The sequence below is a fragment of the Puntigrus tetrazona genome, chromosome 25 (assembly GCF_018831695.1).
Source record: "Puntigrus tetrazona isolate hp1 chromosome 25, ASM1883169v1, whole genome shotgun sequence".
Classification (NCBI taxonomy): Eukaryota; Metazoa; Chordata; class Actinopteri; order Cypriniformes; family Cyprinidae; genus Puntigrus; species Puntigrus tetrazona.
The window spans coordinates 9,273,408-9,290,957 of NC_056723.1; the positions used below are offsets into that span (position 1 = coordinate 9,273,408).

The 17,550-nt window shown below is 36.0% G+C and overlaps 1 protein-coding gene across 1 annotated transcript; it reads right to left on the bottom strand.

The window, feature by feature from the left end:
* Window positions 1-195: 195 nt before the first annotated feature.
* Window positions 196-17,143, bottom strand: atp2b1b (ATPase plasma membrane Ca2+ transporting 1b). The gene is given in 20 exon segments (XM_043227294.1): window positions 196-1,723; window positions 1,919-2,107; window positions 2,195-2,302; window positions 2,384-2,595; window positions 2,696-2,909; window positions 2,999-3,190; window positions 4,088-4,194; window positions 4,296-4,383; window positions 4,463-4,642; window positions 4,795-5,032; window positions 5,466-5,707; window positions 6,100-6,342; window positions 6,426-6,640; window positions 6,750-6,896; window positions 8,421-8,657; window positions 8,756-8,881; window positions 9,483-9,740; window positions 10,398-10,595; window positions 13,337-13,753; window positions 17,036-17,143. Coding segments are annotated over 19 exon segments (3,720 nt in total). The 5' UTR covers window positions 13,527-13,753; window positions 17,036-17,143; the 3' UTR covers window positions 196-1,387.
* Between the last annotated feature and the right edge of the window lie 407 nt (window positions 17,144-17,550).

Below are 17,550 nucleotides of genomic sequence, written 5' to 3' on the forward strand. Positions count from 1 at the left end.
GTCACGTTGACGTTGCGCAGAAAAAAATAACATTACAAAAAAATAAAAAGCGCATTTCTGATTATTTTAATGCACATGAATTGTTAAGTACACTATTTTATAATGTAATAATGTTGTCAAATATATACACGATAAGATTCAAATAAAAACCCATTGTTAGGTTAAGCTAAATATGAATATTTTATTGTCAAAAACCATACACATAACTTAGACTTCCAAATGTAAATTAAACCACAATAACCATTTATATTTACAAAATTATTTTCCATCTACGTCTCCCCAGCCTCCTCTCTCTCCCGCTCTGCTTCCTGTCTACTTACTGTCCTATCATAATAAAGGCAAAAACGCCACAAATAAATCTTTAAAAAAATAGTTGGAAACAATATTCATTCCCAAAATGGGAATGAAACTACAGTGAAATAAAATTTACCCACAATTTCTCTCTGTTGCTTTCCTAATTGCTTTTACTAATCTTGTATTGTTTATTGTGTAAATTTCTGTCTTATAACATTTTCTTAAATTCATTAACATGTCCCCACAATGAATAATATCTTCAGTAAATAATAAAAATACTTCATAGTACCATCACAACAATTCATTAAACAGCATCTTGACAAACTCAGGGGACTTGCATGGTGTGTTTGAGTCCTTGTATGTGGTTTAAGAAGGTGGAGTGGATCAAAACTGATAAAACACTCTGAACAGAAACTACACTTTTACATTGGTTGATTAAAAAAAAGACAAAAATGTGCACAATGTACCACTGTAAACTAGTTAATATTTCATTCCCTTAATACACTTTGAATGTGTAATTTTTCGAGAGTGCAGTTAAGCTACTTTTCAAGAAACAATGGGCCCATAACCAATTACCGTCCAGCCATACCCCTTTAAAATCTTGATGCATTATATCTTTTCTCATTTAATTTACATCTAAGGATTCCTAGCTTTCTAAAAAAATCTAAATCGAAACTGATTTAGAGGCAAATAGTGCACCTTCAAAAAGTGTTTGCTCACAATTAAACAGAGCAGCAACTACATTTGAATATTTTTTTATCCAAAATAATAATTTGTCCAATATAAATAAATAAAACTCCCCAATATTTGTATCTATATGAACAGCCAAAACACCTTATATCAAAATATTTAAATTAACAAAATACAAGAGGAAAGAATTTGAACATTTCAGCAACGCCATTCATTCCCAAACCATACACTTTTAAGGTGTGCAGGCCAAATGTGAAAAGAATAAAACAAACCCCCATGAAAAAAAAAAAAATAAAACAAGTTTTGCTCCATTTCCAGTTCACTATCAGAGGCCCAGAAGCCCTGACTTTGTACTTAACGTGTCCTTGGTTGTTGATGTGATTTGATGTAGGGCAGTAGTGGATTATAGAGAAGTTTCCAGACTGTGCATTGGGCTTCCAGGAGCAGGAGAAAGGATAGATTTGGCTACATCTTTGTGCTGCTGGAAGCCCCTGTTGTCAGATGCATTGTTGTTTTGATTAGGGGATAAAACTGGAGGCAATGGGGAAGGAGTCTTGTTTCGTTTAGTAGGTGCGTCCTCCTCTGGATCTGTGTCATCGATGAGAGGGATGGCTGGTTCTGAATCCTCAATACGAAACTCTGGGTGGGTCATGAAATTGTGAATGGAGCTGCGAGACTCTGGCGTCTCCAGGCCTTCATAAGGAGACATGGAATCCCGGAAAGCATTAACCACGCGGATCTGAAAAAAAAAGCACCAAAATCAAATCAGAGATGAGCAGCAGTACCAGTAGAGTAGAAGTTTTGTCAGAGAGCTCACAGATTCCATCAAAAATATCTTAATTTGTGTTCTGAAGATGAGTGAAGCTTTCACGGGTTTGGAACGACATGAAGGAGTGATAAATGACAGAATTTTAATTTTTGGGTGAACTACTACCTGTGTCTGAATTCTGTTGAGACCCCTGCACCACAGAACCTGCCCCCTTCTCAGCTCCATTTCAGCGTGGTCGATTTCATCTAGGTCTTCCATCTCCTCCAGCTCATCTTCAGGGATCTCCTCCTTCTGAGTGCCATGACCTAATGTCATCAGGAACTTCAGGCGACTTGTGGGAACAGTGGTAATCAACTGTGGGATGGAGGAGAAGAATACAATACATCACCCAGTGCATAATTGCAAAAGTCATCAACAGTTAAAATGCTTTTAAAGGCCTACCTGTGCCCAGAGAAGAGAACCAAAGCCAAGGAAGACACACCACAGCCACTGCTCAACAGAGAGACCTACACAGCTAAAAGGCTTCCCTCCAAACTGCACAATTATGATCTAAGAAAGCAAACAATGTTGGGATTTAGAATTGTTGATTGTTGATTGACACAGGATTATAGAGATTACAATGTGATATACCTGGATAACAAAGGTCCCTAATACAATGGAGCAGAAGATCATGTTATTGAAGATGCCCTCAAAAACATTTCTCTCGCCGTGGATCTTTCGAGCGTTAATTTCGTTAAAGAGCTGCATCATCACAAATGTGTTAAAGACGATGGTGTAGTGCTCTGAAGGAGGGGCATGAAGAGGAGCGTTCCTGCCGCTGTCAATGTCAAAGATCTGTTCACCTGTAAAAAAATGTAATCAGAGATGTAATAGCCAGTATACTCTGACTGGATGCTCTATATACGAAACAAACCACAATTTGGTATTTTGGGTGGTACTTACCAGCAAACAGCAGTGTGAAGATGATGGTTAGCTGATATACAGCATGTCCGAGGATGTTCTTCATCATGGTGCGGGAAATGAGAGGCTTATTACGGCCATATGGTTTGCGCAACAGTAAAGACTCAGTGGGAGGCTCCGTTGCCAGTGCTAATGATGCAAATGTGTCCATAATTAAATTCACCCACAGCATCTGTACAGCTTTGAGAGGTGAATCCTGTGTGAAGAGTTGGACAAAGCAAAAAATTTTATAGAAAGAACGAGGCAGCAACAAAAAAAAGGTGAAAGCGAAAGCAGAAGTCTAACCTGTGTGATACAGGCTCCAGTAAATGCCACAATCACAGCCACGATATTGACTGTCAGCTGAAACTGGAGGAACTTTGAAATACTGTCATAGACGTTTCTCCCCCACATCACTGCCTTCACAATGCTGCTGAAGTTATCGTCTGTCAGGATAATGTCTGATGCCTCTTTGGCCACATCTGTACCAGCAATCCCCTAAAAAGACAGGTCAAGACATGTCACTGTCAAATTGAATTAACTTTCATTTTCCAAGCATGATCCAATGCACAATGGAAACACTAAAAGCACAGTAATATTTACCGGTGGTCAGTGAAATTCTAATGCATTACTAGCTTTTGTAATTCATTGTGAAATTTACTAACAATGCCTGAGAAATACTGGTAAACAGTTTAATACACCAACTTCAATATAGACCTTATTTAGGAGAGATGCCATACATTTGCAAAATATAAACATAGATAATAAATGATGTGCACAAAAGACTAAGTTCTGAAACTTCATTAAAAATAGTTCAGGCACTCTTTCCTAGTGTTGGGTTCAGTGGGAAAACAATGCTGTGTGTCAAAGAATCAAGTGAATTTGGGGTTTTCAGTTCATGACCCCTTAAAAAACATTTTATTCTTGTGAAGTTTTCTTCTTAAAGACAATATTTCTTCACTCATCAGCAGTTGTTAAAGGGATAGTTCATCCAAAAATACAAATTCTGTCATTAATAACTCACTCACATTTTAACTACCTTTCTGGATCTTGAACATAGTACTTGCTTTTCTTTCTATGTAGGGTCAGAAAGCTCTCGGATTTGATCAAATGTATCCTGATTTGTGATCTGAAGATGAACAAAGGTCTTTTAACAAGTTTTTAACAAGTAATTAATGACACAATTTAAATTTTTTGGGTAAACTATGCCTTTAAACTACAGTACATTACAAATCCAAAATTAAATATGCAACTACTCTGACCAAGATCTATTTAGATCAAATTTTCAACTTGGGTTGAAACATAGCTACGTTCTTTCATCTTTAATTTGTTTAGTATTCAGAACTAATTTGCATTTGTTTTAAGTTTTTCAATTCTATACAAAAAAAGTCCTACCATTGCAAATCCAACATCAGCTTTTTTTAGCGCAGGGCCATCATTGGTTCCGTCTCCAGTCACAGCAACTACTTGTCTCTGTTCTATGACGGTGCTGTCAATTATACCTTAAAAAGACAGAAAAGAAATTCAAAAAACATTTTATTTGCAGTGAGACTAACAATTTTAGACCACAATTTTAACAACAGTTCTGTTTAAATCTCATTACCTTTGACCAACGTATGCTTATCAGTTGGAGAAGATCTCGCAAGCACACGCAGTTTGGGCCAGATCTTGTCCAGGCGCTCTTGCTCAATCTAAAAATATGACGAAGCCTTACTATAAACTTTTCATTTGAATAAAAACTGCTACATTTTTAATTCTGACCCCCCTCACCTCTCCAAGTTCATTGCGTATCCGTCTGTTGAACTCTTTGCCTTCAAGGCACAGGAAGTCATCACCCATATGGAGAATGCCGCACTTGGTTGCAATAGCTCGAGCTGTGTTAATGTTATCCCCTGTGACCATGCGCACAGTGATGCCTGCTCGCTGGCACTTCTTAATAGCATCTGGGACCTGTGGCGATTATACCACCCGGGGTTAGGTGTCAACAAACACATGCTGACTTACAGTAATGAGCACCTCAGCACATCTTTGCTTTGTTTTCACTGTTAAATGAAGTGCAGGGAGAAGCATTTAGAGTTATTATTAATAAAGTAAGCTGTTACCTCTGGCCGAACAGGATCCTCAATGCCCACCACACAAATGCAAGTAAGTCCTGTCAATATATCTGCCTCATTATCCCAGTCAGGCTCCCCGTCTGAAACATAGAAGTCCCTGTAGGCAAGGCAGATGGTCCTCAAACCCTCAGAGGCCATGGGTTCAATCACTTTCTTCACCATGTCATCCCGATCAATGGGCCTAAAGACTTTGGCTTCACCATTGGCAGAAAGGACTTTACAGCACCTGGGAAAATATTCATTTTTCTTAAACTATTATAACTTTTTGGAAATTTAATGCAGATTTTACACCATGCAGATTTTACACTGGGTTTAAGTTTTCATGTTGATTTCTTGTGTTGACCAACAGAAATGAGCTTGGTTTAAAAGTGACTTCTGTGTGAATGGTGCTTTGTGCATCATTATTATTGAGAGTGGACAATGATTTTGTCAGTAAAATTGTGGTAAAATAACATCTTTAGTGTTTTCAAACTTTTAAATGGTTGATTTTTCCAGGAAAACTGGACAAAAATGAAAACCTGAGCTATAAAGATGTTTTTGACCAATAAAATGCTGTACGAGAATATCCCACATCATAATAATACCATCTGTATTATTATCTAGCAAATAGCAAATCACCTAAAAATCATTATCATCTGAAATATTAAATGTGCACTTACTTCTTCAGGAGGATTTCTGATGCTCCTTTGCTGAACATACGGTAACTTCCATCAGGATTTTTAAGGACTGTGCTCATGGATTTCCTCACTGAGTTGAAGGTGTATACTTTGTACAGTTTTTCCTCAGGATATTCATTGCGAATGGCTTGGTAATCTTTTCGTAAATCAGTGGAAAACCCTAGCAAGGCACATTCAGTTTTGTTCCCAACTTGGCGGGGCAGACCACCCTCTTTGTCAGCAGACTAAAAAAGACAGAAAAAAGGGTATTTCTAAAAATCATGGATCCAATTCCAATTTTACAAAAAAAGAGCAAAAATCACATAAATCTTTAAACAAACATGAATTGAAATTTGAACTGGATTATAGCATAATATATACAAAATTATGACACCACATTATATTTATTTATACAAATTTGTGACATGACATATTTTACTGAAACGTGGGTTTTATGCAGCTTGAGTTGATGCTATTAAATTTAAATGAGAAGTTCATTCATTCTAATTCTTCTAATCTAATTCTGATAATATCTTTTGTCATTTAACAAATATGCAAATTAGAAGAATTTTCTTGTCTGTTAAAAGTTTAGCATACTCTGTATATTATAAAATACATGCAAAATATAGTTTCTTACCATTATTTTTGAAGTATATGCACTGTTCACACCAATGCCTGTGATGAGGAGATTCATGATGTTGCCAGGAATCAGATCAGGTTCCGGAACCTTCTTGTAATGTCTGTCTCCAATATACACCTGAACCACTGTCATTCTGTTCATGGTTAGGGTGCCTGTTTTATCAGAGCAAATTGCAGTGGCATTTCCCATTGTCTCTCAAGCGTCCAGATGTCTCACCAGGTTGTTGTCCTTCATCATTTTCTACAGAGAATGACAATGATGATTTTACTACAGTTGTAACTTTTGTAACTCGTCATGAGCAAAAAAAAAACCAGACCACATACTTTCACAGAGTAGGCCAAAGAGATGGTGACAGCAAGTGGTAAACCCTCAGGCACAGCAACAACCAGCACAGTGACGCCGATGATGAAGAACTTAACAAAGAACTGGATGTAGATAGGAGTGCAGTCTTTAATCCAGGGAAGCCCTTGGATCCAGAAAGTGTCCATCAAAAAGAGGGCCACAAGAATGAGAACTGTGATGGCTGACATGAAGAGCCCTGGGGGAAAATACACATGAACATCATATAACCTCTTAAAAGCCTCTCTTTGAGTTTTAATAGAAGCACAAATATATGAATCAGTAGAGCACACTGTAATTTTTTTTACCTCCTTTTCCGATTTGTACAGCTAGTTTTGTGAGCTTCCCTTGAAGTACTGATTTCTCTTTCTTTGGAATCTTGGTTTTTTTCGGCTCTTCTTCTGTTCCATCATCACTGTTGAGGGGCTCCATCTCCACTGTGCCCCCATCCTTCTCTGAATGAGAGCAATGTTAAAAATAAATCAAATTTTAATAATCTGTTTTATAAATGTTGCACTCTGGGCATGTACCAAACTACCAAAACAGTGTGTCATGTAACTTAAAATGCTTTTAAATAAGCTGGTTTCATTTATGTCAAAATATGATTTAATACTACAGAATGAACAAAATGTCATTACATTAAGATATATAAAACTTACAATATAGCCTCTTAATGTAACTACTGCATGTTAATTTTTTTAAGTGCAATATTAAGTTTTATATATTGATAATAATGCTTTCTGGGTCATAGACATTGAGGACTAGAGTAATGGCTTTAATAAAAACAAAGAACAGAGGAAGAAACAGTATTTTACAGTTAAATTGTATGAAATGTCTTTCACAGTTTTTTACCATATATATTAGAGGAACTTACTGTTAAACATTTAACAGATTTTTAATGTAGCATTTTTACAGTTTCTTTACCGTTAAAATCAGGTAAATAAAAGTCATTTTACTTTGTATGTGGACAAGAGGAAAAAACTAAGGCCAAAAGACCCTAATTTTCGTACTGCTAATCAGCATGAAAGGAGTGTTAGCACAGTTAGCATATGTTCACGGGACATTCTCACAACCTGTACACTCAATACACAAGGAAAGAAAGGCACACAATGCGTGCCAAAAGAGCAACTACTGATTCAACTATGTCACTGACTGCTATTTCCTGTGATGTTTCCTGCAGTGGTTCTCAGCTAGTTTTGCCATACAAAAGTAACAAAAATGAAGTTTATATGAAACGCTGAAATTTGTTAATAAACTCCATAGTAGTTTTATTGTATTTTTCAAGTCAAATATCAATATACCCATTAATGTACAAAATGTCATAGGCTGAACAGGGAAAACCTCAAATTAGTTTTTTTAGAACGTCTCTTGAATTTAGAAGCTATAATCGAACACAAAAAGAAAGCATGCCATCTGTTGAATCTGATTAGATTTATCCAAGTGACAGATGAATTAGCACCAAAACAATGTATTGGTACAAATTTGATATAGGATTGACATATATAGAAGGCAATGACCAATTACATGGTTAGCCACATTTTATTATTTGCAGTTAGCATTGTTTTTACCCATCAGAACTCTGACCCCTTTTACTTCACCAGTTGAGAACCACCGATCTAAAGCAAATGCTATGACATACGGTTACAGCATACATGCTAATACAAACCTTTCTTTTTATCTGTTGGCTCTGGCTTTTTGACTGCTGAAAATTGAGATGGATCATTTAGATATTTGTGATATTTATAGACACAAGTAATTTGGAAATCATGTAAATCTTACGGCATCCTAGTAATGTAGGTTTAAAATGATGTATCTAGTCCCTGACTAAAGCATTTCAAATAATTTTCCTATTTAATAATAGTTCAGTTTTAAGGGGCTAAACCTAAACTTGTTTAGAACAGAATACATAAGTTATATACATAAGTAATTATTTTGGATAAATACTTTTAAAAAGAAACCCATCTTTTTAAGGAACATACTTTTCTTTTTTTCTTTTTTCTCCTTCTTCTTCCTCTCCTTTTCTTTCTTTTTCTCTTCTTTCTCACGCTTTTTCTCCTCCTTCTCCCTCTTTTTTCTCTCCCTCTCTTCTTTTTTCTCCTCATCATCATCATCATCATCATCTCCGCCTCCGAGGAGAGCGAAGATGATTCCCGTCTGAGAGTTCACCCCCACCGCTGTGACTAGCATTTTTCCGGAGCCCTCCATCACATGCGTGCCTGTTTAAACAGGACAAAAATGGGCATTTAACCAGGTATTGTGTGTAAGTGCTTCTTGGAATTTAGATTGTTGTAAAGTTAAAAAAGCAGAGAAAAACCTGAAAGAAGCATAGGGTCTTTGTCCACAGTTTTTTTGACATGGTCCGACTCTCCAGTGAGGGAGCTCTCGTCAATTTTTAGATCGTTGCCTTGGATTAGTACACCGTCAGCAGGAAGGAGGTCACCTGGAAGCACAAAGCAAAGGACAGATGGTGTCATCTGAGACACAACAGACAGATGTTTGCATCGCAAGCCAAAAGAGAGGTTTTTAATCGAGCATGGCAAATGCCAAGCAAAATAACAAGAAACAAACAGACTAATGAAAAAAGAAACTATTTTATATGCTTTTTTTTAAATAATAGCTAAGTTAAATGTTGTTCTCCGTTCACTCTGAGGTCTTTTCAAGCCCGTACACAGTGTTTTTCCATTCATTTTTTCTTATTTTCACACAGCTCTTTTCCATACAACAACATTTCATTCCATGGCTGTCAAGCTTTAAAAAAAATCTCACACATTCACATGCAGAATTTACAAAATGGTTGTAAAAAGAGTCTTTTTACTTAAAAAAAAATAATTAAACATGTTACTTGCTTTCCTTGTAATTATTATAATAAGTGAAAATTCAAAAATGTATTTTTTGTCCATTAAGCTTTTGTCGATAGCAAAAGCTTAATAACAATAGCTTTAAAAATTTCTATTTAAGAGTTTAAACAATATGTAAGCATTTTTTTTAAATGTCAATTGTGTTAATTAATAAATCATAAGGGAGAAGGGAGATCATTTTACCATATTTTACTTGTGCAACGTCTCCAACCACAATCTCGGCCACTGGAATCTGAACGACTTGACCAGCTCGGAGCACAGTGAACTTCTGCTCTTGTTCAATGCGGCTCTGCAGCCCACGGAATTGCTTTTCTTTGCTCCAGTCGTTAAAGGCTGTGACAAAAACCACGCAGATAACAGACAAGAGGATGGCAGCACCCTCAATCCAGCCCGCCTCTGCCTCACCCTCATCCTCAACTCCTCCAGCCGCCCTACCACAGTCTGCATGAGAAAGTCACCGTAAGAAACAACTACTACATGTACAAATCTTATATGCTACATAACTGTTTAAAGGTCTTGGGTCAGTAACATTCTTTTAAACTTTCCATTCATCAAAGAATTCTTTAAATGATGTTTCCACCAACATATAAACATTGACAGTAATAAGAAATGTTTTTGAGCAGAAAATTGGCATATAAGAAAGATTTCTAAATGATCACGTGACACTAAAGACTGGTGTAATGATTCAGCTTTAACATCACATACAAAACAGTTATTTAAAATAGTAACAATATTTTACATTAGTATAACAGCCAAATATATGCAGCCTTGGTGAGCAAAAAAGACCATCTCAAATCTGATCAATACATATTAGGTTAAAATGTTATTATTATTATATATAAATATAAGTTAAGGTCTGAGCAATAACACCAAATAATACGATTTGCAGGATTTGCATTTTACTTCTAAATGCACTGTAGGGTTGAAATAAAAGTATTTCTGAAAACAGAGTCCCCGGGTGAGCTGAATACATAATAGCACTACGTCACCTTCAGGGCATGTTACAATTTCTAATTCATTGTTATTCAACAGCACCACTGAGTAAGAGAAACAGAGGCATATTATTCATACTGAGCGTAAAAGCTCTATGATACTCACGTTCTCTCTCTGCATCAGGAGGTTTATAGAAGGAAAGGCCTAAGGATATTATGGCTGCAACTTCCAAAATAATTAGAGTCACATCCTGCAATGCTTCCCACACTAGCTGAAGGAATGTTTTTGGCTTTTTAGGAGGTATAAAATTTTTTCCAAATTCTTCTTTTCTTCTTGCAATGTCATCAGAATGACCGCTTAAGCCTAAACAGAGAGAAAGAGCAGAATAAACATAAGTATTTGGTGCAGAAATCATTTTTACTATTTTCATTTATTGAATATTACTCCAATAGTTTTATTTACAGCTTTAAACATTTTTTTTTTTTTGCGTTTAATACATTAATGACTTTGGGCATAGGTTATAAATATAAATATAAAGATCACTGTAATGACTGCCTCTTTGCATTTTTAAAATATACGCTTTTTATCACACCACAGATACACAATTACAGTCAAGATATCCAATAGTAATAATTTAACAAAGATTTCTGATGGGTCTCTAAAGATAATTATTAATGAGAACATTTGAATTGCATATGGCTTAGATGAACTAAATATCTGTATGGCATATCTATATGTGCCGGGTTTGCAATTTAAAAACACCTTTTGAAATAGTACAATGAAAACATACCGATGATTTAAACCTATCCAAAAGATGGATAGCTGAGTAAAAAAGTCAATCCTCAAACTTGTTCTAGCTCTATTTTAAAACGCTTGAGAAATTGAATTGGATTTGCAGTTGGCTTTTACTTTGTTTTGTTTTTCATTTCAAATATAATGGATTCCAAAAAATACCCAAGATTTCCGCTTCCTACGCAAGCAAGAGCACAGCCTGAACAGTAACACAGTGTAATCCCTCTCTTCCTTCCCTTGCTCAATTACAAAACGCTAGTCCTCTGCCCCCTCAAAGGTTTACCCACTGTTGGCAAGGGCAAAAATGAATGTAAACCCCATGCAGCAGAGCAGCGGCCAGTGAGATTAGCGTGAAGCGGAGCAATGAAGAGCCTGCCTCGGTTTAAGGTGAGTGGGATTACATGAGGTAAATTGATCTGGTCCCACCTGTCACAACTACAACTGTCTGTTATGGCTCATGACAGAGCTAAATATGCCAGTGCAGAGCAGTAAGCCAATGCATAGCGAACTGGAAAATATAGATGGATGTCATGGTAAATAAGACTTAAAAAAACTATAATCAAAGTTAGATTTTAATAAGGGATAGGACTCTTTCATAACAGATGGATTGTGTATTTATAATACACATAAAAATCTTAAATGAAAGAGTGTAAACATATTTCGCTGGAAATATCAAGGGAAACGTAAGCTGATCATGGTGTTAGACAAATGATTTGAGTTGAGCTTGCCGAAATAATATGAAGACAGACTGTTCTAAGCTAGAAGCGCAGAATAAGATGAATAAAAAGGTAAAATGTGCAAAAAGAGGGACTGCAAAATACCGCACTTCGATAACCTGGAAAATTAAGGGAGAAGAAAGGGCAAAAATGTCTGGCGGTTAAACATGTTTTGCCAGCTGGCTGACACATGCCGGCTGTAATTTAGTTAGAAATTATGTACTGCAAAAAAACTTTTCATTATTCATTCTTAACCAGGGCACTTGGAACGATTCGGAAAAACATAACTCAAATAAGAAATAAAAACTCAAATTATTAGAGCTGTCTATAGTTTAAAATAACCTTAAGATCCCATTAGTTAACACAAATTAACTCATTAATGATTTGATTTTAATAATGCATTAGTTAAAATCACTATTAACTTAGATTAATAGATTAATCTAAAAGTTAGATCACTATTAAGATTAATAAATACCTTAAAATTATTTTTCATTGTTAACTATTGTAAAGAAATTGAGCTTATATAAAAGTGACTTTAATGAAAATGCTAAATACTGTACTGAAATTTTATATATATCGAGGTTAACTATATCTGCTTAATAAAAATCCTACATAGTATGGTCAAAAATAGACATGCTATCATATTAGCAACTGACTTCATAAAGTGGTACAACTTTCTCTTAGAACCGAGACCTTTCAATTGAGTCATGCAGACAAACTATGTACCTCATTATATACTCCATTATTACTTCACTGTCAAAGGGAGATTCTTTTAAAGCTAAAATATGGTCCTTGTTGAAAGTTCTAGGGCTAATGGCTAAAGGAAACAGCACATGGAAAAAGATGCCTGAAACGTCTAATTGCTAATTAGTTATTTAGTTCACGCATTTATCTGAAGCGATTACGCTTCACTTGTTACAGAGACAGTCTTCCAGGAAGAGCCTGAGGTTAAGTGCTTGCTCAAGGCTGAAATGGTGAGAGGTCATGGATCAACCCCTGGGAAGTTTGAACATACAACCTTTGCTCAGCTCAGATCTATAACCACCAGGCTAAAAAAGCCTCAGCGTCACTAAACCATTTGGCTAAATAAGACCACAGGCTCAGCAAAACTGAAAGTGATTGGGTTTTTCTAGGAACGCAAGATATATCTGTACCATCTCAGTACCTGGCTGATATTAGAGATTTTTATGATTTATTGTTATTGTACATGCTAACTTTCTTACTTTTAGGTTACCTTTATTGTCATCTAAAGCTCACCTATGGGTGATGTTTAAAAGCACCAAATTTATACACAGTTAAATTTAATCTTAAGCAAATCTTAAAATTAATATACATTTTAAATTTAATATTTTAATGTTGTGGTGCCTTTATTGACTTTTAACATTTTTTTAATTATTTAAATGTAGAATTGAACATTTATTGGTTAATATTGGTTCTAATCTGAAGAATAATTATCAACCAATCAGGTTAGTTATAAATTTTAACCAAATACAGATATTTTTTTTATCCACTTTAACCAGGTTTGGTGGTAAGAACAATGCATATTATTAATATCTTTTAATGCATAAGCATGAACATAGCAAAATAACTATTTACCATCTATTGGTGATGATTTTAACCTGGAACAGAGTCCCTGAACATCTCCATAGCACTCCTGAATCCTTTGTAATCCATCTGTCCCTCTGAGTTCCATGAGTGATCGAAGCTCTTTGAGTGTGCAGCCAAAATCTCCATCATGATTGGCGTCTGCTTTGTACTTCGACCCACGGAATGAGTTTTTGGCCATATTTCCGCTGAAGTGCACCAAAAAATGGAGGAGAAGTGGCTTCCCCTGAGGTAAGCAGTGACAATATCCAGACTTAATTCCTCAGGGATGCAAAAAGCAGCTCTTGTGATGACACACCAGATGCGATTCAAATGCCATTTCCATTTGATTTTCCGATGTATCTTCTCTCATCTTGAATTGATTGGAGTCACAGCAGGTCGAATCTTCAGGTTTGCACCAAGTTACATCTAAAACAAAAGCAAGTTCATTACATGCTCTATCATTCTCATGTCAGCTTATGAGATCATTTAGCACATGAATCCAAATGAATGTGATTATTCGTGTGCTGTCACAACTGCCAGATCAAGTGATGCCACTGTCAATCAACTAAGGAAGTCGCATCAAACCCTATGCTACTGGTTCAAGATGATGTTGACAGGTATGCAAAGTGACAGTTGGCTTTTGTAATGGCCCTTGAGCGGAAAGATCTGTTACGTCTGCTTAAAGAACGGAATGCTAAAATTAGTTCTCTTACATAAAACCGGCAGCTCGTCAAGAAGAGCGACCTGCCAAAGATAACAGACATGACTTAAAAGTTGTATTCGAAAAACATGGACAAATGGAAAATAAAGTTTTAGAAGGTATTCAAAATAAAGTATAATTGAATGAAAAAATGTTTTATTAGTATTATTTATACAGTAGTTTTATATATATATATATATATATATATATATATATATATATATATATATATATATATATATATATATATATATATATATATATATGTGTGTGTGTGTGTGTGTGTGTGTGTGTGTGTAATATTTCTTTTGACAGTTAATTTTGTTTTTTAAATACTATAATAAATACTCTTTTCTAGTAATATCAGATCTTAAAAAAAAGTTTTAATTTAGTAAATTATAATGGTCATATTTAGTTTTAGTTAATTAATAGTTTATAATAACCCTTGATTGAACATACGAAGAAACAATTTTCTAGATCTTCTTTTATCATTGTAATTTATGTTCAGACTCAAAGGCAGTGACATCTAAAGCCCTCTCAAAGGTCATGGACCACAAAATATGTTTGTGTCATCTTGAATAAATTAGCGTTTTTAAGATTTTAAATCACCTCTTATTTTTTGGATCATTAAATGTTTGCCTTGTTAACTTTTTATCGGCCTCCCAATAGCAGAATAAAACATGAATTGCCAAACAAATGATTTTACAAAAGCCCCAAACCAAAACACATCATGACAGTCAACCTACCTCGATTCAATACCATAAAACAGATAGAAAAGTACTTACAGACTTGTTTTACATGTCCATTCGTGCCACAACGAGACAAATGCAACCCCTCGACCGGCACAGTCAGAAGGTGCTGCTTTCAGAGCCTGAGCGACTCGCAGTCACATACAATTACTCCAAACAACACAAAGCCTATACTGCAAAGTGTCATGCCAAAAATTCTCCTTTGCCACATAAATTTATTTGACCTTCAGTAGACGGTCTTGAGAAGCACAGTCTCCATTAGAGGAAATGGCTTGCTGAATGATTATCTCAGGAAAGCTTCTTGCTTAATCTAATTAGTCAATCTGTGGCAGTAGTGAGACACACAGCCACTGCTGCTGTAGGGAAGAAAATGCGCAGTTGAACACAGACAAACATATTTACGCATTCCTAGATAGTACCCTCAGTTAATTCAGACTTCTGAGGGAACTAAGTGCAGTCGGATAAAGCCTAAAGGCACACAAGTTGCGCTTCTGTACACAAAAAGCTTTTATTTGGTGCATTTATTTGAATCACAAATGGACTTGTACCACTAAAAGAAGAGTTTTATGAAGAATCGCAAGAATAAGGCTGAGAAAAGCCTGAATGTCACTATTAGATGTTTTATGTACACAATCATTTATGTGAGGAACAAAGATTATCTTTTGATTAAATATTTCTACAAACAGCACCTTTTTCATTTATGTTGCTACACTAGATGCTCTCAAAAATAAACTTAATACTGAAAGTGAATTGTGAAGGTTTCTGTGACACGAACGCTGCAAATCTATATTTACTGAAGCTGTGAATGAGAAGCGTGAGTCACATGGAGATGCTGCATGATGCTCTGGAAGTCAGATGTGGAAAGTTGCTGGCTAAATAAAGCAAATGAGTGCGAAATGTTAATGAATGAGCATTTAGCAGAAATAATGTGTCATTACGAAGGACAAAATTGATATCTAGGACTTTCACTAACATGTCAAAGTGTTTTATATTTTGTTATGACAATAAACATCATGTAACACCTTATCAATACAGGCTTTTTTTCATCCAACAACTTTCACATAGGCCTAGCTCTATCAGAATGCACTTTGTAGACTATAGAAAAATCCAGAAGTCACTGTCTCAGTTGGCTTGAGGTGTAGCAATGGCTATGGACTAAAAGAAGACTAATCAGTCTTCACAAAATAAGACTTTCAGTACTTTTGAAGGGTTTAGCTTAAGTAATTTAATGTTTAAACAGTAGAGCAACAGTTAACCATATTTTAAAAGTGTCTCAAACTTTTTAAACCAAAATGCTAGTGTTTTATGTATCTCTGTGTGTGATGTGTAATCATATAATATAAATAATAATAAGTAAGGTTATATATACTTGCTCAGTCTTAAGCAAAGCGCTTGGACTGCGAACTGTTGCTATGGTTACCACCTCCCGGCCGAACGCAACTTCTCTTGTTATTAGCATCTATGACTAGCTTGTAATTAAACTTCGTGGTTATGTCAATAAAAACTTGTGTATACATAGTAAAGTATACATAAAGCACGTTTTAAGACCCCGTCAACCTTAACTAACTATCCTTAATTCGCACCCCGACTACAATGCTGCCTGCTCTACTGGTCTATTTTATTAGCATAAATGATAAATATGAAATCAACGGAAACGAATAAAACTCAAAGCTCAGTTTCCACCAAAGCATAAAGCACGTTACAAGGCAGTTATGAAGTCATTGTGCCATCAACGCAAAATCCTCTCAGCGACACAAATAGCACTGACCGCAGTAATGGGCCCATGATCTCTGTCTTGCAAGGGCACAACACATTACCTTAACAAGAAAGACTAAAACACTCTCAATCACTTAGACGAGACTCGACTGGCGCACGCAAACTGAAATTGAATACAGCGATACATTTTTTTCTACGTAGCATAATGTTTGGTCATTTTTTGGAAAGCAGAACAGTAATGAATTTGCATCAAGAATAACATTTTGCTGTCAGAAGGTATAAAGCACAAAGTTTAGGACTATATGAGGAAGAAATAAAACAGACGCGCAGAAAAACGAGTCTTCATCACGCGATTCCAAAGTCAAATTATTACAATAACTTTAAACAGCATGCTTTCGCTACTAAACCCAACCATTTCGATCTCTATTAACTTGCCACTTGAGTAAAACCTAACGTGGCCCGTACTGTAATACGTGAAACTACACGTTTAGCCTATACAGTGCATAATAATTACGCATTTTGCTTGCATCCATGTGTACTCACTTTGAACCGGTGCGCGTCAGTTCCACTTGGCATCAATAGTCTCGCGCCGTGGATCTACAACTCGATCCGGAACGACCCGCCCACCGCGCGCCAGTCGGCGGAGTGTTTACGTCAGAGGCACGGCTCGGGATTTAACTCGGACTCCCATTGGCCAGCGCTTGTCCCAGGTACAGGTGTCATCCCTTGTTGAAACAGCTGTCATCACCAGCAACCGGCAAAGATGCGTCGGCGCGATGGACAAGCGGGCCGCGCTAAACTTGACGTGTTATTATTAGCAACGAGAAGAGGGCCGTAGTAGAGATTTACAAATTATTATCTTATTGAAGGCTTTAGCTCCACAGTCCAGCCACATCTAATATAAGACTCAATGAAGATAGACGTGTCGGTACAAAAAACATATATTGATTCAGAATAAAAGCTATTGAAACGCGCACATCTATCTATCTATCTATCTATCTATCTATCTATCTATCTATCTATCTATCTATCTATCTATCTATCTATCTATCTATCTA